Raw genomic sequence first — 22660 nt, 5'->3', positions numbered from 1 at the left:
GGGCCTCCCTGAAGTGCTCTGTTTTCATGAATTCCCCCTGGGTAGAATCTGAGGGTCTCCCTACAGCAGTGTCACTGTGTTTTTAATGAGGCAGGGCAGGTCCCTCTATGGACTCCTGCCTGGAGTTTCAGCTCCTGCCTGCTCTCTTGTTTCATTTTGACTGGTCTAAGGAAACAATAACTCTATCCAAAACAAACTTTATTCCTAATATGAAACAAAATGTCCAGGAAAACCGAGGACTCTGGGTCTGAGAGAGATAAGGAAACAAAGAGGGCATGGCTTGTACCACTGGGGTCTTGCGAAATTGGGGAGCGCAGAGGAAGAGCTCTCAGAGGATGGAAGTGGCCGCAGGCAGCACTTCCTGACTCATGAAAATGTCCAAGTCCAGGTTGGGATCTTCCAAATCCAGTTTCAGAAACTTATCCACTAAAGTCTGGCAACTGAAGGGGAGAGAGAATGGTGGGATTTATGGGGGAAGAGATACATGAGTCTCTGAGGGCCGAGGGGAAAGGTTGCAACACAGGAAACCTGGGACCTTGAAGATGTAGGGATTTCAGAAAGAAAGAGTGGGTCTCTGAAGGGTAAAGTGCTGGAAGAAGGCTCTCTGAGTTCCAGAGAAGATGCTAAAGAGAACAGGGACACTGGGCCACACACTCACTTTTCCATTTGAGTGTTTTTTAGCAACTCCTTAACAGGCTTGATGGGTTTTCCACTGCGGATTAAGTCTGAGACCTAGGACCAACAGGAAGGAAGGGGGGAGAGGAGGTCAGGTAAGAGAGAGGAAGTAAGGGTCAATCTTGTGGACCCAGAAACCCAGGTCCCTGAGAGGGTCCCTGGGAGAGAGGTGGTTTGACGTTTTGATACCATCACCTCCTTGCCACGAGCAATGAGTTTGTCAGGAAGCCCAGCCTGGACAGCTGTGTGGGAGGCATGGCTGGCGTTGGCAACACCTTCACAAATCTGGTAGAAAAAGACAAGGTCGTCCCCATCCTCACAAGTCTCCATGGTCTTAAAAGAGAATAAAAGGAGACAGCGTGTTATCCATCACCCTGCATCTTGCCCTGAAACTCTTGGCCAATCCTCATGGAGAAGTGGGAAGGGGAATGGTCCCTGTGCTCAGGGAGACCCTGTTCTATTGAAGGAGCTGATCCCCACCTTGGGAAATGCCCAGCCTATTGGGCCCCTAGTGGCTAGTGTGGTTTCCTCACCAAATACTTAATGAGGGGCCCTTGTGGCAGCAGCTGTAACTGAACAAGGCTCAGGAAGTTGGTAGCCACAAAGATCTGGGGGCACATGGGTCCAAGCGCCAGCCAGTGTCGGAGTACTGCAGCCAGAAGCGCAAGCCCGTCCACCTGTGCGAAGGGCAGGGGTGTGGATGGGGGCAGCCCATGTGCCCCCTCCACCTGCCCTTTCCCCATCTCCCACTCTGTTTCTCTTCTGCTCACACATCCCTATTCTTTCCCCAAGGCTCAGCCGCACCCTTGTGCTCCATCCTCCTCCATTTTCCCCTCCTTTGTTTCTGATCATTTCTCCCCTCACCGTGTTGGTTCCCTTTCCAAATTCATCAATAAGGACCAGAGACTGCTCAGTGGCATTGTTCACTGCTTTTGCCACCTGCTGGACATGAGGTTGACAAAGGAGAGTTTGGTTAGCATCTGAGAGGCCTGTGGCACACCGGCCACAGTGTGCCTGGGAAAAAAGCTGTATGTATGTCCGCTCTACTGGACTACAAGTTCTTTCATGGCAAGGCACATGTTTTGTTCATCCCCTTATTGTCAACAGTGCCTTGTATGAAGCAAGAGTTCAATAAATGCTTACGGTATTGATTCTGCCAGTCTCCGAATTGGGTGTTCTCTGCCCCTAGGGAATGGTTTGCCTGCTCTGAGCATTTTTCAGGGTGGGGTTTCTTCCCCACCTCTCCCTTCCCTAAATTCCACCTCCCTTTGTACCCTTTGACCTGGTTGAGGTCGATCATGAAGGTAGAGAGGCCAAGGGAGATGGATTCGCAGCTATGGATTCGGGTGAAGATGGCATCTACTGCCCCAATTTCGGCTTCCTCTGCTGGCACGAAGCTGCCCACCAGGGCCATGAATGTGATCAAGCCTACCTGAACAGGAGAGGAGAAAGGACCTGGGGCCTGATGTGTAGGCTGTGGTGAGGTGAGGCTAAACTGAGGGCATGAATGATAAATCAAGGAGAAGTGGATATAGTTCAATAGAAGAAAAAAGGTAATAGGACATACTGTTCCTCTCCTCTCACAATCCTAGTCATCGCTCCTTAAGCTCACTTTAGAGTGGGCAGAGGCGTACTGAGAAATGGAGTGTTCCTATTCAGAGGTGGGTGAAGGGAACTCGGGCCATGGAAAGATCTGTTAGATCTAGTAGAGAACAGAAGATGTCAGGTGGAGTAGTATGGGGTATGTATGGGCTATGGTCTTTTCATGACAGGTGGGGTCAGGATAGAGGGGAGAAGAGCTGGAGGGATTTGGGTTGGTTAGCAGGTTGGGGGAGGGGTGAAGAAGGTAGAGTAGATGCCAGAGGCCCAGGCTGTAAAGATTCTCCTCACCTGTTTGAGGTATATGCTCTTCCCTGAGGAGTTGGGCCCAGTGATGACTTTGACCCTCCCTTTGTCCCCACCACATTCTGCAGAGTTTGGCACGAAGGTTCGGGCACAGAGTTCCATGAGAGGATGTCTGCAGTAGGTGGAAAGTTACCTTACACTAGGCCTGTGGGCCCAGGTGGATGAACCCCTTAGGAGACAGGGCATTTGGGCCCCTGGGCTTATGCCTCCACCAGCTCTGTTCTCACCTTCCATTTTGGATTCGTACTCCAAGAAGTCTGGAGGTGTAGTGGGGCCTTGAGTAGCCATAGTCTCGGGCAGCACTGGCAAGAGCCAGCAGGACATCCAGGCGGGAGGCAAGGTCCAACACCCGGGTCAAGACAGCCGCCCGAGCAAGCACCTGGCACTGCAGCTGGTACATCAATAGGGTCTCCTGGTCTGGGAGCAGATGCGTGAGGGAGTTGGGGGTCAGGGCCAGGGCAAAATTAAGCAGAGGCAAAGAGACCAACAGAGTGACCTGGAAACAGGCTTTCAGATACAGTCTGAGACCCTGAGAGACAGCAGAGAAGATGTAGAGTCAGAGTGAGAGAGACAGAAGGAAGAGAAGAAGCCCATTAGGATAATCTCCAAGCTCCACCCTTCCCCCAAACCTCTTGTTTCTCCTTACCCCGGATCTCACAGTGCAGGTCCCCCAGCAATGCATCCAGCTCCTTGGTTCGAGCACTACGATAATGCAGCTTCTCCTCTGAGAGAAACTAGACACAAGAGTTCAAAGCTGTAGGCTTTGCTCCTGTTGGTCCTCCTCTCCTTTTCCATCTTTCTAACCCTACCTCCACCCTCCCACAAGGACTTCTCCCTCCATTGTCTCACCTCAGAGCTGATAAAAATCAAAGTAGAACTACAGAGGAGAGATCCCATATTGGACAGCGCTGATGGGGTGAGGCTTCTTATCACCCTCCTACACAGATGGAGAGACTCACCATGAAGTCCAGTCCCTCGATCTCAAAGTCACTGGCCTCCACCATGAAAGGCAGGCGGGGAATAGAAAGAAGGAAGCCAATCTGGGGATAGTACGGAGGAGATAATGCAGAGTGTGACTGACTAGGCATCTTGTCTCCCTAGAGTAAGCCCAGAGACCCCTGTATCCCCCTCAGGAGGCTAAAGCCACCAACAGACGTTCATGTTCTTCAGACTCTCCCAGAAGTTTTCTTATCTGCCAGTGTGTCTCTCATAAGCCTAAGGTCTCTCCTGAAAGACCGCTGGAGGTTACACGCACCCTCCTGCCCTCACCAGCGGAATGTAGATGACACTGCATGAAGGAATACGGGAGTCCAGAGTCTCCAGCTCCTTCCGAGCGACCTCCGTGAGGAAACTGGGAAGTCCTATCAGCCTTCGTTTTTCTAGGAAGGGTGAAGACACAAAAGGAACGTTGACTCCCAATTCCTATCCTAGTTACTATGATGATCCTGAATTATGTGAACGCCTGCCGATGGTACCCCATCACTGGGCAGACCCGTGTGTCAGGGCTCATCCCCAACACTCACTCTCATCAATTTCCGGATCTATGTTGGGGAGGACAGTGAAGCGGTTTTCAGCAAGGCTACCCTCAAAGTCCACCTGAGGAGATAAGAAGTCCTGTTTCTTCTCATCCCAGCACCATCGCTCAGTCTTGTTCCTCACCTCTCCTTGGGCCCCAAGTCTCCCTGCACAATGCCTGCTTCAACCCTAACCCTCCAGGCACATCCTGATGTTCTCCCCTCACCATTCCATTCTTTAGTCACCTAACTGACCTCAAAGTCTCCCATGCTTGCCCATCTCCCACACTCCCCAGACCCCAGTCCCTCCCCATTCTCCAACCCCACTTCCCTCTCCTTCCTCTCAGTGCTCGGCCTCTTTCCCTCAACTCACTACTTTCCCAATGAGGCTGGCGATGTGGTGCAGGTCATCAGAGAACTCCTGGGCAATGTCCCGAAAGAGCTGGATGGACTGGGGCAGGGAGCGGCAGGCATCCCTCAGGCCCAGGGCACTGTACACAGTCTGTGGAGAAATGGACAGAGAAAGGTGATCCACATCCAGGCCAGGCTGAAGTGAGGGGACAGGGATGGACTGAGACAAACAAAGACCAACAGGCAAAAAAACAACAGCAAAGAGAGAAGATCTCGAAGGCAAAAAGAAATAGATACTGAGAGAGGAAATAGCATTTGTTAAACTCTGTGCCAGGCACTACACTGAACACTGAGGTTACAAAGACAAATAAGACATGGTCCCTGTCCCAGAGGAGATCACAGTTCGGTGAGGAAGATATAAAAACACTCAGAGAATTTAAAAATAAAGGTGGAAGGTGCTTTGATAGGGGTTTGCCCAAACTCCCAAGAGAACACGGAGGAGGGAGAAAGAGAAATAGCAACATGAAAGGGAAGGAAGAAGGGACAATGACAGCACTGGGGTAAGAAAGAGCAGGAAGAGAGAAAGGGTGGGAACCCTTGAGAGTTAATTCCCCAGAGTGAATGTCAGTGACTTGAGGCAGCTGATCTAATCATGGATTAGGTTGAATGGACAGACCCAATCCATCACACATTTACTGAGCCTTACTCTGTGGTGGTGGTGGAGGGGTAATATACAAAGTATATAAATCAAAGGGTTTATAGTCTAGCCATGACAGAAACAAACAGCTAAACAACAATGACTATCCATAATTGACCAAGTTGTGGAACTCACTAAAATTAGAGAATAAGACTTAAATTTAGAGAATAAGACTAATATGGGCTAAAATAGTTGGGGAGGTCTTAATAGAGAAAAAGAAATAAGTTGGGTTTTGAATAAGACTATTTAAAAAGAAGGAGGTATTCTGGGTGAGAGCAAGAGCTTGGGCAGACGCATTGAGGTAAGAATAAGAGCTAACATTTATTGAACACCTACTATGTGCCAGGCAATGTTCCAAACCTCTTACATGTGTTAATTTCATTCACTTCTCAAAATAATCCTATAAAGTGTGTACTAGCATTATCTCCATTTTATAGGTGAGAAACCTAAAGCACAAAGTAGTAGTATAATTTGCTCAAGGTCTCACAGAGAGTAAATGGAAGAGCTGGGATTCGAACACAGGCAGTCTGGCTTTTAATCATCAAACTATACTGAAAATGAACACAGTGGGAATCCTAGGCAGAGTGCTTAAATACAGAGCCTGGCCTAGCTGAAGCAGAGGATAAATTTTAAGCAGCAGTGAGAAAAGGAGATAGTCATATATATCTGCTCATATTAAAAAAGAAATGAAACTAATTTATGTGTTAAGTAAATATACTGAAAGCAGAGAATACTAGAAAGATGTTTACCTGTGTTTTACTGACTATGCTAAGGCATTCGACTTATTATGCATAACACTGCAGAAAATGAGAATTCCAGACGACTTAATTGTGCTCATGAGGAATCTGTACATGGGCCAAGAGGCCGTCGTTCAAACAGAACAAGGGGACACTGAATGTTTTAAAGTCAGGAAAAGTGTGCGACAGGGTTGTATCCTTTCACCATACCTATTCAATCTGTATGCTGAGCATATAATCCAAGAAGCTGGACTATATGAAGAAGAATGGAGCATCAGGATTGGAGGAAGGCTCATTAACAACCTGCATTATGCAGATGACACAACCTTGCTTGCTGAAAGTGAAGAGGACTTTAAATATTTACTGATGAAGATCAAAGACTACAGCCTTCAGTATGGATTACACCTCAACATAAAAAAAACAAAAATCCTCACAACTGGATCAATAAGCAACATCATGATAAATGGAGAAACAATTGAGGTTGTCAAGGATTTCAATACCCATGGAAGCAGCAGTGAAGAAATCAAAAGATGCATTGCATTGGGCAGATCAGCTGCAAAAGACCTCTTTAAGGTGTTGAAAAGCAAAGATGTCACCTTGAGGACTAAGGTGTGCCTGACCCAAGCCATGGTGTTTTCAATCACCTCATATGCGTGCGAAAGCTGGACAATGAATAAGGAAGACTGAAGAAGAACTGACACCTTTGAACTGTGGTGCTGGCAAAGAATATCGAACATACCATGGACTGCCAAAAGAATTAACAAATCTGTCTTGGAAGAAGTACAGCCAGAATGCTCCATAGAAGCAAGGATGGCAAGATTACGTCTCACATACTTTGGGCATGTTATCAGGAGGTATTGGTCCCTGGAGAAGGCCATCATGCTTGGTAAAATAGAGGGTCAGCAAAAAAGCAGAAGACCCTCAACAAGATGTACTGACATAGTGGCTGCAACAATGGGCTCAAGCATAGCAACAACTGTGAGGATGGTGCAGGACCAAGCAGTGTTTCATTCTGTTGTGCATAGGGTCGCTATGAGTCAGAATCGACTTGACAGCAGCCAACAACAACAGGAACCAGGTTTCTCACTGTTAGAGAAAGAGGTGACAAATGAGGTAGGGAAGGAAGCCTAGAGTGAACTCCATGGTATGAGATTAGAATCAGAGGTATCAGTATGAACTCATGGGTTTTTAAAAGATAGACAGATAGGTAGGTAGGCAGATAGATAGACAGATAGATAGAGGAATACAGATGTGTGTGTGTAGGCATGGGTTAATATACATACGTGTATTTCTTAGCTCTGTCTGTGGTGAGAGCCTAGAAGTGACAGCCACCCTAGTAGCAACAAGCACATCCAGATCTAGGTTTCTAATACCATTCTCCAATAAAAGTAACCAAGGCTCCTTGAAGAAATGGTTGATTCCAGGGCTGGGGCAAGGAAAACACAAGATGAACCTGGAACCTCTTGCAGTGCTAGAAGTTAGGAGGTATTCAAAAAAGGATGGGAACCAAGTTGAAAGGGCATATCAAAAGCTAACCTGAAAGAGCTCCCAATGACTAAAGCTAGAAAATTTTCAACAAAAATAACAGTGATAGCATTGCATTGTAACACATTTAGTTAAAATAAATATTTATGAGGTAATTACACTATAGCTATGGAAGATGTTAACATTAGAGGAAGCTGGATGAAAGGTATATGAGAGCTCTCTGTACTGTTTTTGTACTTTTCTTTAAGTCTTACATTATTTCAAAATTAAAAAGCTATAAAAACAATAGATGTGGAATTATCGCTTAAAGAGTACTGAATTTCTTTTTGAGACGATGAAAAACTTTTGGAAATAGTGGCGATGATTGTACAACATAAATGTAATTAATGTCACTGAATTATATACTTAAATATGGTTAAAGTGGCAAATTTTTGTTACATATATTTTAGCACAATAAAATTTGTTTTAATTTAAAAAAATAGAAAAATATATCCCAAAATTAAAAAAAAAAAAAGGCTATCTATAGGTGGAGAGAAGGAATACAGTGAAGGGGGTAGGGATAGAAGCCAGAGTTAGTTGACCATACCTTGTTTGAGAGATTTGATTTTGTGTAAATATTTCATATAATTAAAAAATTTTAAAGCAATTTCTAAAAATAAAAAAGACTGAAATAAATGAACATAAATATATACACAGACAGTGGCATAAAATTTTTTTTTTTTTTGGTGGGGACAAAAAGAACTACTCCCCCCTCCCAAAAATGTTTTAGACAGTTTTCAATAATCATTTAGTTGGTAATAGTGCTAGAATTATTAAACGAAGAAAACATTGAAGTTGTCAAGGATTTCACTTTACTTGGATCCACAGTCAACACCCATGGAAGCAGTAGTCAAGAAATCAAACAACTTATTGCATTGGGCAAATCTGCTGCAATGGACCTCTTTAAAATGCTAAAAAGCAAAGGTGTCACTTTGAGGTCTAAGGTGCACCTGACCCAAGCCATAGTGTTTCAATTGCCTCATATGTGTGCAAAAGCTGGACAATGAATAAGAAGACCGAAGAAGAGTTGATGCTTTTAATTATGGTTTTGGCAAAGAATATTGAACATACCATAGGCTGCCAGAGGAATGAACAAATCTGTCCTGCAAGAAGTACAGTCAGAATGCTCCTTAGAAGAGAGGATGGTGAGACTTCATCTCATGTACTTTGGACATATTATCAGGAGGGAACAGTCCCTGGAGAAGGACATCAAGCTTGGTAGAGTAGAGAGGGTCAGTAAAAGAAAGGACGACTCTCAATGAGGTGGATTAACAGTGACCGCAACAACGGGCTGAAACAAAGCAACATAGCAACGATTGTGAGAATGGTGCAGGACCAGGCAGTGTTTCATTCTGTTATACATATGGTCGCTACGAGTCGAAATTGATTCGACGGCACCTAACAACAGCAACAGCGTCATTGAAAGGAGCCCTGGTGGTGCAGAGGTTAAGCCCTCGGCTAGGCTGCTAACCGAAAGATAGCCACTCTGCAGGAGAAAGATGTAGTCTGCTTCCAAAAAGATTATGGCCTTGGAAAATCTATGGGGTGTTCTACTCTGTCCCATAAAAAAAAAAAAATCATAAGTTGGAATCGATTCAATGGCAACAGGTTTGGTTTTGGGTTTGGTTAGTGTCATTAAGAACCAGAATTTCCAGTGTGGAAGAAAGAAATATTGAAGAGGGTAAGTGAAGATATACAGAAGGTAAGTAAGAGCCCTGTGACTCTGGATTTAAATTGGTAGTTTCAGTATGAACTCAACTACATTTTTTTTTTTTTTTAATTCCTGCATTTGTCCACAGAACAAGCCTAAAAGCAAGGAGCAAAATGTGCTGAGCACCCTCTAGCATCCAGACTGTGGTACTGAAATACCATTTCCCGCTAAAAGAAACTAAGGCTCCTTAGAGAAATGGCTGATTCTAGGTCACAACCAGGAGCTGTCAGTGATAAATCTGGTACATCTTGTCAAGCCAGAAAGCAAGGAAGCTATCAAAGTCTACTTGGGTTCTGTTTAAAGGATGCAGAAGCCAACAAGAAGAGGCTCCCAGTGGCCAAAGATGGAATTATTTGAACATGTATAAAGATTAAAAGTGCAGTGGATTGAGGCACAAGTATAAATCCATGAGTATGTAATAAAGCCAAAAGAAAAAAAAAAAAAACAAAACCTCATCGGCTGCCTTGGTGGATATCAGGAAACTAATTTACTATTTTGGTAACTGGTAAATAAAGGCAGAAATAAAGCCAAGCAATTTTCTGTATTCTATATGAACTGTATCACTGGGCAACCAAATAGTAGATGAGAGGAAGTTTCTCTTTATAGAAGTGTTCTGGCTACTAAATGAAGAAGGAATGACAGAGTTAGAATAACACAATTTTGCAATCCCTAAAGAATTAATGGATTTAGATATTGAACATCAAAGGCTGCTAACATCACGAAGAGATAAGCAGACATTATATTCCTCCACTTATGAAACAGTCTTTGAGAGAAAAAAAAATCAAACCTGAAGCTGATCAAGTTTCTAGATTCAACTATTAATTTACAGAAAGTATAGAAGAGAGAGAAATGTGTCAAAAACTCCTAGAGACTGTAATCAGCAAAATTCAGATTAAGAGAAACTCTATAGGACAAATAGTCCAGTTTCTTCAATAAAAAAATTACAAGGGGGTTGGGGGCGGGAGAAGAAAGATGGAGAAGGAACCCATAGATTAAAGGAGACTAAAGAGACATCATCCCATTGCCTTATGTTGATCATATTTGGATCCTAATTCACACAAACTGTAATAAAGAAAATCATGACATGTAATAAATGAGTGGAAATTTAAATATCAGATACTGGATGATATTAAAGAACTGTTAATTTTTAAGTAAGATAATGGTATTGTGATTCTTTTTATAAATTCCTTTTCTTTTAGAAATCATATTGAAATATTTACAGATGAAATGATATGACGGCTGGAATTTGCTTCAAAATAATCCAGGAAGGCCACTGAGGCTAGATGAACCCCTGGAACTATTGCCCTAAGATAATCTTTAAACCTTAAACCAAAAATATTCCCTAAAGTCTTCTTTAAGCCAAATAAAAGCTTAGCTCAATTAGTAAAGAATGTCTGCCTTAAGAACACAATGGGATCAAACTGACAACAGCAACTCGAAAGATTAGACAGGAACCTTAGGGGACAGTAAGTTTATGTTAATGGTGGAGGACCAATTTGGAAAAACAGGGTAAGAATGGTTATACAACTTGAAGAATGTAACCAACGTCAACGAATTATACATGTAGAAAATGTTGAACTGGTGTATGTTCTGCTGTGTATATTCTCAACAACAACAAAAAATAAAAGAAATTAAATTAAAAAAATCCAGGAAGGGGAAAGTGGGTAAAGATATAGATAAAACAAGATCAGCATGAGTTAAGTGTTGAAGCTGCATGATGGATACATGGGGGTACATTATATTATTCTAATGTTTTTGAAAATTTCCATAATACAAAGTTAAAAAAAAGTGTTGGGGTAAAGGACAGGTGACCAGAGTACAGAGGGTCTGAAACAGAGCCTGAGGGGCTAAACCTGGGCTTCTGGGATTCAGGAAGGGAGGCCTTACCTTGTAGAGAACCTGCCAGTCGCTGACCTTGGTGTGGGACAACTTCATGCGCTTCAGAATCAGCTACAGTCAGACAAGAGGATAGCCACTGCTTTCCCTCCCGGATCCGAACTCCTCTCAAGAAGCCCCATGTCCAGTATCAGTCTCGGGCTTCCTTCCCCACCCCGTCTGCCACCCTGGACAGGAAGGCCCTCTGCTCACAGGCACATTCTTGATGTGACCCAGCAGCCGATGCAGCATCTGAGCCATGTCCAGATTCTGGGGTAGGAGGAAAAATTCAATGACATCTAGACGGGAATTTAGTTCTCCCAGGTCCTGAGTTGGACGTGTGAACCACAGCCTGGAAGGGGATGGGGGTAAAAATTATACCTGTTCTCATTGCTGTCTTGATCTCAATTTGCCAACATATATGTTTGGAGTCTCTGGGAATTGGGGTCATCTGTATCTGACATGCTATAGGAATGTACGGCAAGGGCAGTGTCCTTATCCACGCAGTGTGTTTACATGTAGTTATTGAAAGTCACTGGGAGTGAGCATGCTTGTGTCCGTATATTATAGTTTCAGTGGGTATCAGCATGTGTCGTTCCAATGGATGTGTGATGGAGCGTGTCAATATTTGAAACGAAGAGTAGTGTGTTGAGGTATTTCTGGGCCAACACTCCGACTCTCTCCGTGGCTGAGTAGGAGGGCGTGAATCAGTATGTGTTTATTCATCTTTTTCAGCTGTCAAAGTGTCTCTGGGTGTAATAGCACCGAAATTAGTCTTTTTGTGTTCTTCCTGTGAGAGTGTATAACTGCCTCATGTGAAATAAACCTTCACTTCGTAACAATGGTCATTTCTGCAGGAAAGAAAGGAGGATGGAGAAGGAACACTGAAGGGAAGTTTGTAATATTAATACTTATACCTTTTTGTGTGTCTGAAGTATATCTTTAGAAATTAAATAAATTTGTATACAGAAATAGATATCTCATCTGTGCTTGTCTAATCCTGGGTGCCCCTATCTCCCTGTGGCTATGAAGACTGTGAGAATCTGTAAGGACTTGTGAACCCAGGGATTCTTTTCTACATTAGAGTGAGCTATTAGGCATGCCGTTTTATCAGAGCCCACATGTGGAAACGATGGGGCCTGAGGATGTGTACCTCACACTGGAGTCCATGGTCAGTTACCCCAAGCTAGAACACCCCAGCTTAGAATGAGGTGGAGGTTCCAACTGGACATGAGGGTTGGTTTTAGGCACCTCTGCTCTTGGAGCCCTGGCGGCACACTGGTTGAGAGCTTGGCTGCTAATCAAAAGGTCAGCAGTTCAAATCCACCAACTGCTTCTTGGAAGCCCTACGGGGCAGTTCTACTCTGTCCTATAGGGTCGCTATAAGTGAAAATCGACCTGACAGATATGGGTTTGGTTTGGTTTTGGCTCTTGGCCACAGAGTGTCCAGACAAGGCAGGACAGGCCAGTCTGTGATTACCCGTCCCCATTTTGGACAGCATATAAGCCTCACCAAGCCAACCCTCTTGTGAAAAACCTAGGTATCTCTGACTCATGCACTGCTCATGCCAGAAGACATCTTAGTGATCACCTAATCTAGCCAAACTCCTTAATATTACAGCTAAGAAAATGAGGCCCAGAAAGGACAAGCAACTTGTCCAAAGTCATACTGCTGGTAAGCAACACTGCTGGGTGTGTCAAACTCAGGTCTCCAGATGCTAGGTCAACGCTCTTTAGGGCATACTGTGACATTCAGTTCACCTTCCTGGTGTCCTGTGTAGGTTTAGGCAGCTGGGACCTTAGTTCACTATTCAGGTTATGATTCAATGCCCTGCCAGATCCTATCTGGGGCATCTGTACTCCTCCTCCACCTTTCACTTAGTTGTCTTCTCCACAAAGAATTCCTTCCCTCCCATACCTTGCTAAGATTAGAGAGCTGCGCACGAAGCACTGGTGAATGTGTGGGTAATTAAATTACCCCATCAATTACCTGGAGATAACCTCATTAAATTAACCTAAAAAAGATACCCATTGCAGGGCAGATAAGGTAGGGAAAGGATTCTACAACTAACTGTAGGCTAGCAAAGGCTTCTACTCTGAGATTTTAGAGATGAGGTGACCACTGCACTTGTGTTCATGTGCTGTGTTCACTCACTGAGTGCTACCAGGTACAAGGCCAGGTGCCAGGCACTGAGGTTACAGGACTAGCGACTGCACACTGTTCATAGCTATGAGGGCAAGCAGATTCACAGACTGCTAGTTCTAACCTGAAGTGACAGTGCAACCGGAAAAACACAACAAGCACTAAGTGAGCACACATTGCCAGCAATGTCATTAACCAGACAGGGAACACAGGAAGAGGGGCAGATCTGGTGAGTGTCAGATTTGGATGCTCTGAGTTTGAGCTGCCTGTGGAAATTGCAGGTGGTGATGATGTGCAACTAGCACACCACATACAGGGCTTGGAACTAGAGACACAAATTTGAGAGTCCTCAGAGAATAGCTCAAATTTGAAGTTTTTTATAATTACAGAAATATTACAGTATGTACACTGGTGTTTTATGGATGTGTTTCTGCTGCTTGTATGTGTCCGAGTCTGTGTATCATCATTGGGTATGTGTGTATCTGTGCTGACAATATAAAATGAGGATAATCCTAGCTACCACATGGGGTTGTTGTAAGGATTAAGTGCATTTAGTCAGCACTGGGTAAAGGACAGTTGTTATTACTGATAGATGCACGGGTGGGTGTGTGAGGGTCTGTATATGGCTATTAGTAGGCATTAGTATGTAGCGTATACATGTAAGTCATGCATTAGAGTGTAGCGTGTGTGTGAGACCCACTCACCTGAGCAGCTTTTCTCCCCACTTACAGCGGCATCTGTTGAGGATTCCTGGGGGAGGGGCAAGGAATGAGCTTGTTACAGGCAGGGGCCTGGAAAGGAATGTGTGTGTGTCTAAGCCCAAGCATCTGGGTCAGGGGCATGGGTGTTGGGCGGGCTGGTCAGAAGGTGTTCCCCAGATAAAGAACACAAAGGTAGCCAAAGCCGGCGCCTGACCATAAGTCAGCTGGGATTACTGTACTCGGAGATTCGAGAGGGGCTGGGCACTAGCAGGAACACTTGGGCAGAAAAATACACAGAACAGGCTGAGTTAGCCTCACAAAAAGCCCAACACACATACATAAATATTTAGACACAACCCACTCATTGAAATATGCATAATGAAACCATGTGGGTACTTGGGGCAATGCCCTTAATAAGCCCTAAAGCCAGAGACATCTGATAAAAAAAAAAAAAAAAAAGACTATGCAAATCAAAAACAAGCAATTACATACCTCTCCTTTATACATGGAGCCTTCCCAAAGTCCTTAGACAGGTACATGTAGTAGAAACATTCATACAAACCCAGACAATGAGCATCGGTTTAGTAAAGTAACAGCTGATATGCTGGGAGATGCCCAAGCTCAGAGAGGGTGCAGAGAGGATAAGAAAGCTGGATGGAGTGGAAGAAACACCCGGCAATGGAGGTAAAGTAGGAAGGGAGGGCTGAGACACATCTTTAGAGGCAACTGGTTTTCTGGCAGGTTTTTATAGTATGGGATGAAGCACACCTACCAAAAAGGCTGAGCCCCTCCTTTAATCCAGTGGCCACTTTGTACACTGAGGGGTGAGACTCACTCTTAAATATCTGCAAAACACTGTTGGAGAAATGAAGGAGTCTGGGATAACTGACGGCTTGAGTTTTTTTAAGAGAATGGGAGCTGGGGACTGAAAAAAAAGGGTATAACACATCCTCCTGAGAGCAATCCTGGATATGAGGTTTGCCCCTCACGGCTGTGTGCCTCAGTTTCTCCCTTTAGCAAAGGAGAGTGACAGCTTTGTGCTTTTCCTTCCTCTCTTCCCTATACCCCCCTCTTCCTTTTCCTTCAGGGAAACAGATCTTAATAACCCAGGATTAGGGAAACTGGAGCCTCAATTATGCTTATTAGAAGCATTAAGCTTAATCCTCCTCCCTCCCTAGAGACAGCAGCCTGTCTCCTCCTCCTTACCTGTAAGTGTCTTGATCTATGCTCACCAGATGGGTCCTGTGGACAGAAAACAAGGTGGCTGGGGTGTGAGAGGTCTGAATTCATTCCAAAGCATGGCCGCCCCACCCTCACCCTTGAATACAGACTTCATTGTCTCCCCAGAGCACCACAATCCTCAGGTTCTCCCGTGTGTCCCAGAGCACTTGACCTGCTGGATCCCTGCCCCTCCCCACATTCTGTCTTACTCTTTAGGCCTCCCAATCCCACCTTTATTTTGGCTGAGGTTATGGTGAATCACCTACAACACAAATTTCTTAAAGCCCAGGATAGGGACGCTGACATTATAGTCCTCCAGTTCAACTCCAATTCTTCTTCGACCCAGGAACTTGAGCAGCCCTCCAAGTGCTCGAACCTGGAAAGAGATCAGTAGTGGAGTTGGGGTAAATCCCAGTGTCTTGGAGCCTGGACAACACCAGGGAAGACTATATTTTCCAAGGCTTGGCCAGTACCTCTCAGTATTCCACACTAGGACTGAGGTGCTCATGCCTTTCTCCAACCTTCCTCATCCCAGCCCTTATTGCCCAGGCCCCATCTCACCGTGAGCAGACAGTCAAAGGGCACAACGGAAGAGAGGAAGAGGATTTTCTCAGTGGCAGTCATGGAGTCTGGGATGAAGGAGTAGTTTCCAGAGAGAAGGCGCTGTTTGCTTATCTCCAGACCTAATTGAGGGGAAGGGAAGATGATAGAGGAGGGGGAGGGAAAGGCCATAGAAACAATTCTAGAGCTTTAGAACTAGAAGGGACTGGAGATCTTCTAGCCTAATTTTTTCACCCCATTTTAAGAAGGAGGCAATAGAAGCAAGAAAGATTACGTGACTTGCCCAAACTCATATAGGCAGTTTATGAAAAGCGGACGCAAGAACCAAATTTTCAGACTCTTAGTCTAATTCTCTTTTCATTCTACATATCAGATAAAGCTGTCTGGCTGAGGGCACAACCTGAGAAAGATAAATGGCTCAGGAGAATAAGATATCTGTCTGGAACTGGGGATTTTTTATCAAAAAGACTGTATTAATAGAGGAACTAATAACACTAATGCTCTAAAATCTAATTAGGGTGGAACATTCCCTGTCCTTTTCGCAAATCTGGGAAGGTGGTGGAAGTGCCTTACAGATCACCAGGGTCACTGAGGCAGTGCCTTTTTATTTTTTTTAGGGATAAATGACTTTGGCTTAAAGGGGAAAATTGCAATGATCGGAGCTGTCCAAGTGTCACTGCTCCCTCTTCTGGGGGGCGCGGGCAGGGGCTCATCTCTAGACGTGCCTGAGGGGACGTCTGCAGCTTATGAAAGCATAGGGGGCAAGAAAGATCTTGGGGAAACTAGTCATGGGGCATGGAGATCACAAAGGTTAGGATGAAAATAAGGCTAAGGAGAGACCTCTGATAATAAGGGTGAAGCTAGGAGAAGGGGTTGGGCAACTGAGATGGGTAGTTGGGCAAAGCAAAAGGAAGGAGATACCAAAATCCACACTTGGCAAAAATATGATTTCAGGTCTCTTAGGCTCTGCAGGCTCCCGGGAAGCTGTGGGGGAGGCAAAAGAGGAGAGGCCATCACCCTGTACGTCTAAGTTCTTCTGCCTCTGCCCCATATTCCCTGTTGCCCAATTCTAGCTTCTGGCTCTAGCTCCCTCCAAACCCTTCTGTCTCCTTGAACATTCCATAGCTTAGTTTTCTGTCCTTTGCCCAATCCTTACCAAGCTTCCCAAGAAACCGAGTCATATTCTCATCCTGTTTGGCGCTTGTAACAATGGACTGGGGATTGACTTCATCCAGAACTTGGAAAGAGAATGAAGACCTGATGAGTTAAGAGATCTTTATCCTTTGACTAACCTCTCCTTGCTACCTTCTCCCTCAAAAACTCATTTCCTCCATCTAAGAGCAGGGAGTGCTTTGCACATTGGGAGCATAGACAAGAGTCAGGAATAAGATTCAGGGAAAGAAACAGTAGTGAGATTGCCTGGGGGGTAGGAGGGAAGAGATGTGCCCTGGAGATTGTCACTAGACTATAACCTCCTGGAAGAAAGGCAAGACTCATTTGCTCAGCACTTTATCTCCATCAGAGCCCTGATGGTGCAGTGGTTAAGAGCTTGGCTGCTAACCAAAAGGTCTGCAGTTAGAATCCACCAGCCGCTCCTTGGAAACTCTAAGTTTCACTGTCCTATAGAGTTGCTGAGTTGGAATTGGCCCAAAGGAATCATACGTCTCCAGCACTTGATACATAGTAAACACCTAATAAGTATTGGTTGAATAGTGAAATGAATTCCTAAGAACAACAGAGGAAGTCTCTGGGAGCCAATTAATAAAATGTTAGACAGGCTGAGTCAGGTAAGAGCATATGAGTGAGACACACTCCCAAACCCAGAGAATAAAGGAATTTATGGTTCTGTCCCCACCTCTCTGGAGAAGCTTGAGGGTCTCATGGTCTGGGGCATCTGGCATGAAATGGATGGTGGAGTCACTAGTGTCATAGTAGGCAATGCCCAAGTATCCTGAATTCCACAGCACACACAGATGGATCTGTCCGGTGAGGAAGAAAGTAAACCAATATTTGAATTACTCATAAGGGCAGGATAACCAGTTGTCAGTTGAGTCAATTCTGACTCATGGCGACCCCATGTGGTACACAGTAGAACTGCTCCATAGGGTTTTCTTGGCTGTAATCTTTACTGAAGAAGCCCTAGTGGCACAACAGTCAAGCACTCGGCTGTCAGCTGAAAGGCTGGTGGTTCGGACCCATCTAGCAGCTCTGTGGAGAAAGACCTGGCAATCTGCTCCCTGACAATCTCCTCCTGTAAAGGTCACAGCCTAGAAAACCCTATGGGGCAGTTCTAGTCTGTCACATGGGGTCACTATCAGTCAAAATAGAATCTACAGCACCTAACAATCTTTACAAGCAGCTTTCCAGGCCTTTCTTCTGCTCTGCCATTGTATGGATTCCAACTGGCAACCTCTAGGTTAGTAGGCCACTGCAAACTGTGCCACCCAGTCTCCTAAGGCAGGATAAAAACCCCTTGCTATGGAGTAGATTCCAACTCATAGCGACCCTGGAGATCAGAGTAGAACTGCCTCATAGTTTCCAAGGAGCGGCTAGCTGGTGGATTTGAACTGTCAACCTTTAGAGTAGCAACCCTATCATTTAACCACCGTGGGATAGTGCCATGCATTACTTAATTTTAATCATTTTATCAAATCTCTGAGACAGGCATTATCATCGGATTCAGAAAGACCCTCAGTGATATAAGTGACTTGCCCAGCTCTACCTAACCCCTTTTTATCCTAACATTCCTATGAACTCCCAGCTGTCCTGATCCGAGCTCTCCCGCGACATCGCTGGCCCCCAGAGACCTCTGCCGGCTCTTCCTCGTCGACATCCTCCTCCACCTCCCCAGGGGCCGGCACTGGGGTCGGGATGGGGAAGCTGGCTGAGGCTGCCCCGGGCCCCGGTCCCTGCGGCGTCCTGCCTGGGGTCGCTCCCAAGGAGGCCATGAGTTTGAGACTGCAGAATGCAGAAAATTAAAGTGGTTCAGAAGCGGTTTCACCCGCGACGGAGCCGGGGTAGAGTGGCGCGCAGAAACCCAAATCCACTGAGGACTTCTGGGAGAGGGCTGAGGGGCAAGGCTGCGGGAAGCTTTGAGAGCTCTGGGGAATTGGTATGGGGGACTTTAAGGGGGCGATTTCTCAGGTATTTCGCTAAAGTGCAGATTATGGAAAACCCATACTCCCCACCCTCGTTTCTGTCACGCCGCGGCTGTACTTTGTAAAGAAGTGGTCCGAGGGCCCAGAGGGGCGAAATGTACACGCCTCCTCACGATCCCTGCCTCACGCGCTTCACTTCCCCACCCCAGCCGCAGCCAACTCGCGGCGTTTTCCCGCCTTTTCCGTCACGGAGGTTGCGACAAGCTTGCAGTACGAAGGCGCAGGCGCGAGGGCGCGGTGCGCGCGCACACGCCCTTCCACTTAGTAGCAGCTGGCTGGTTATACCCGGATCCCGCCCAGAAATCCAGCAGGGCTAGAGGAAGCAGTAGACCGCAGATTCAAGGAAGCTGGACGCTGATTGGCCTATTTGGATTAGGGGCGGTGCCAGAAAGTTCAAACTTCCCGCCCCCTGCCTTTGCTTAGGAGCCAGCCCTCCGGCTCTAAGTGTTCCTGGGCTTTGATCGATGCGAGGTGGAGCAAGCAAGAAGGTTGGAGGCCCGGCTGGGGCCCAAGCCTTGTGGAAGGGGCTGGGGCACTAGGGGGTTATGGGGAGGAGGCCAACCTTAAAGGGCCAGAGTCACGTTCTTTCTGGAGAGTGGCGATAAGCAAAATGAATTCAACTTGTGCCAACAGCTCTAAGTTAATATTTGTACCCTCTGAGTTAATATTTATAAAGAGCTTAGAACAGTACCTGGCAAACGTAGTAAAAGCTACATGAGTGTTAAATAAGCGGAAATAAGCAGTAAGACTCCTATCTCAGCCATCCTTTGCCTGTTTGCTGGGTGCAAATACAACCACCCCCACAAGGGCACCTCAGGACATAATTTAGAATTTTCAGCCCCCCAGTTACACCAAATTCCAGAAGAGAAAAATAGGCCTGATAAGTCCACCCACACCCCTCTGGAACATTCCCATATCCCCACCCCCACATACACACCCTTAAAAACAAAAGTGTCATTCATTCATTCATCAACTATTTAGTGCCTACTCTGGCCCAGGGAACCCTGGTCGGGTAGTGGTTAAGTGCTACGGTTGCTAACCAAAAGGTCAGCAGTTCAAATCCCCCAGGCACCCCTTGGCAACTCTATGGGACAGTTCTACTCTGTCCTATAGGGTGGCTATGAGTCGGGTGTCATCTCGATGGCAACGGGTTAGGTTAGTTAGGTTACTCTGGCCCAGGTGATGATCTCAAAGCAATGAACCAAACTAAGTCCTTGCTCCATGAAGCCTATTTTTTGAGTGTGTGGAGGGGGTGTGTGTGATGGAGACAGAAATAAACAAATACACACTTAATAAAACAGATCCCTTAAATAGATCTTTGTTCCTGGAACTCTGAAATGGAGAGATCCCACTCACCCAAGAGGCTATGAAAGGTGGTGAGGGTGAGATGACCTGGTTCTGCTGACCAGAGATGGAAAATCCTCTTCAGAGAGAAAAGTGGGAGATCAAATTGAAGGCTGGGTTAATGGTTACCCTGGAAAACTTTGAGCAATGGAACTATGGAAACCTGGGGGAGGCTGGTAACAGTTCTGGGGAGTGTCAGGGAGGGCCACACCTTCTAATCTGGGGTGGGAAGAGATTAGGGACTGGTTTACCAAGCTGAGGAAGAGGAGGGAGTGGAAAGAGAAGCTTGGAGAAGGAAAGAAGAGATGAGATAAAAAAGAAAGGGCAAGGAGATAAGAAAGGAGGGAAACTTCTCTGATGCATGATTTAGGGGTACAGCCTCAAATCCATGGGGCACTCTTGGATGGCTCCAGGAGAGGGCAGCGTTGCTTGTCATCTGGGGAATTAATGCAAGATATCTTTTTTTTTTTAATATCTTGTGAGTATCCATGCCAGCCAGTCAAAGTTAATATTGATGATCAAAGTAATTGCAGCTATAACACTGCAGGAAAGAAAAGAGAGGCAGGTGAGAGGCTGCCAAACCTGTTCGTTCCCAGGGCCGGCCCCATTTCCTGAGGAAGGTCTATGTAGGACACTGACCAGCTTGAGCAGGAGAGGACCCTGGGAAGTAGGGCTCCTTTGATCCCTCCCCAAGGGGGGGATGACTGCAGAGCATCATTCACGGAGGGAATTCCTCCCCTCCCTGCCCCACCCCCCCCATACACATGGAATCATTCTACACTCTTGTTTGTTAGGTGCCATCAAGTTGATTTCAACTCAGAGTGACCCCATGTGACAAAGCAGAATTGCCCCATAGGGTTTTCTAGGCTGTAATCTTTATGGGAGCTGATCACCAGGTCTTTCTCCCTCAGAGCCACTGGGTGAGTTCAAACTGCCAACCTTTCAGTGAACAGCCAAGCTCTTAACTGTTGCACCACCAGGGCTCCCTCTACATTCTTATAGGAGGATGTTACAATTCAAAGGGGCAAACACCAAATATATCTTTTCTTTCTCAGAGACAGGCCTTCCCATAGAAGAGGAAGCACAAGAGGAAACCACCAACTGCTCATTTCTAGCAGCACATCGCGTCACTCCACTCCACTCCACTCCACCCCCAAGTCTCTTTCTTTGAGTATCCAGCCCTTTTTCTCATTTCTATGTCTTTGCATGTTTTCTGGAACCGTGGATCTTTTGTTGAACACAGGCTGATGAGGGAGAAAGAGATGGGATGGTTGGACAAGAGACATTTAGGATGTGGGAGAAATTATGAGTGTTTACCCAGGTTGGAAGGAGCCTTGAGCTCAGCTGCTAACCAAAAGGTCAGCGATTCAAACCCACCAGCTGCTCCTCGGAAGAAATATGTGGCAGCCTGCTTCCATAAAGATTTGCAGCCTTGGAAACTCTATGGCACAGTTCTACTCTGTCTTATAGGATCAATAAGTGTTGGAATGGGCTCGATGGCAATGGGTTTGGGTTTTTTTTTTTTTAACCCCATTTGGAGGACATACCCTGGGACTGTTTTTCAGCAGATCATAAGTTTTATACCAAACCAAAACCAAACCCATTGCTGTCGAGTCGATTCCGACTCATAGCAACCCTACAGGACAGAGCACAACTGCCCCATAGGGTTTCCAAGGTTGCAGTCTTTACAGAAGCAGACTGTCACATCTTTCTCCCACAGACTGGCTGGTGACCAGGAGGGAAAAAGCTACTCTTTTTCCCTACTGATTTATTCATGTGCCCCCAAGGACTCCACTCCCACTATTCTGTCTGATTTTTGTTTTTTCCCCTTGACAGGCCCAGCTACTACCACCCCATGGGCCACAATAATCCCAGGATATCTCCAAGGCAACCTGTCAGTGAGAAAAGGGCAAGGGGCACAGAAAGGGGCCCAGGGTTGGCAGGCAGAAGTGAAAGCATTAAAGCTGACCAGGCTGTGGAAGGGGTACCTCCCCCTTGATGAGGCTCCCTGGTGTAGCTTTCTGTTTCTGTAGCACAAGGCTTAGCGTCTGGATTCCCAATCCTTGCCCGACCCTTCACCACCCCCTGCCCCCTTCCCAGCTTCCACTTCCAATTTCTTCTCCTGGACCACAGTCCTAACTCAGAATTTGGACTGGAATCTGGAAGAGGAAATAAAGGACCACTCTTTCAGGTCTAAAATCCTTTCTCTAGGCCCTATTGATTATGCCCAAGTCGTTGGTGTCAAGTTTCAAGTGTGAGGATGGTGTACTGTTTGTCCTCTGATTAATGAAGCAGGGAAACTGAGGCAGAAACCAAGTCCTGTGTCTAGGCCTGGAGAAAAAAAAGAGTGCCCAGAACTCCATCTTCTTAACACCCCCAGACCCAATCCTCTGGTAGACTTCAGGACCTCCCCCCTCGGCCTACTCCCTGTGCTTCTGAGTCCCACCCATCCTCCTGTCCCCTCCCTAGGTTCAGGGCGGGGCTGGTCGCTGAGTCAGCGGCTCCCTGGTTCAGCCCGGGAAGGGACGGAGCTGCAGGAGCTG

General features: G+C 46.0%; 1 protein-coding gene across 1 annotated transcript; it reads right to left on the bottom strand.

Annotated features, from left to right (window-relative positions):
* Positions 1 to 9: 9 nt before the first annotated feature.
* MSH5 (mutS homolog 5) lies at positions 10 to 22609 on the bottom strand. Its single transcript, XM_023541414.2, has 24 exons — positions 18423 to 22609; positions 17471 to 17594; positions 16772 to 16852; positions 16537 to 16599; positions 15616 to 15737; positions 15321 to 15472; positions 15040 to 15075; positions 14606 to 14688; positions 13837 to 13882; positions 11203 to 11341; positions 11002 to 11064; positions 4468 to 4596; positions 4104 to 4176; positions 3850 to 3959; positions 3540 to 3620; positions 3227 to 3314; positions 2808 to 2997; positions 2566 to 2692; positions 1958 to 2107; positions 1540 to 1614; positions 1209 to 1352; positions 871 to 1008; positions 659 to 732; positions 10 to 440 (listed from the first exon to the last, which is right to left on the bottom strand). Exons 1-24 carry the CDS (start codon positions 18561 to 18563, stop codon positions 329 to 331), a joined length of 2541 nt encoding a protein of 846 aa, XP_023397182.1. The 5' UTR covers positions 18564 to 22609; the 3' UTR covers positions 10 to 328.
* Between the last annotated feature and the right edge of the window lie 51 nt (positions 22610 to 22660).

The sequence above is a fragment of the Loxodonta africana genome, chromosome 1 (assembly GCF_030014295.1).
Source record: "Loxodonta africana isolate mLoxAfr1 chromosome 1, mLoxAfr1.hap2, whole genome shotgun sequence".
NCBI classification, from domain to species: domain Eukaryota; kingdom Metazoa; phylum Chordata; class Mammalia; order Proboscidea; family Elephantidae; genus Loxodonta; species Loxodonta africana.
The sequence above is the reverse complement of the archived record's forward strand: the minus strand, read 5'-3'. Positions and strand labels throughout refer to the sequence as shown.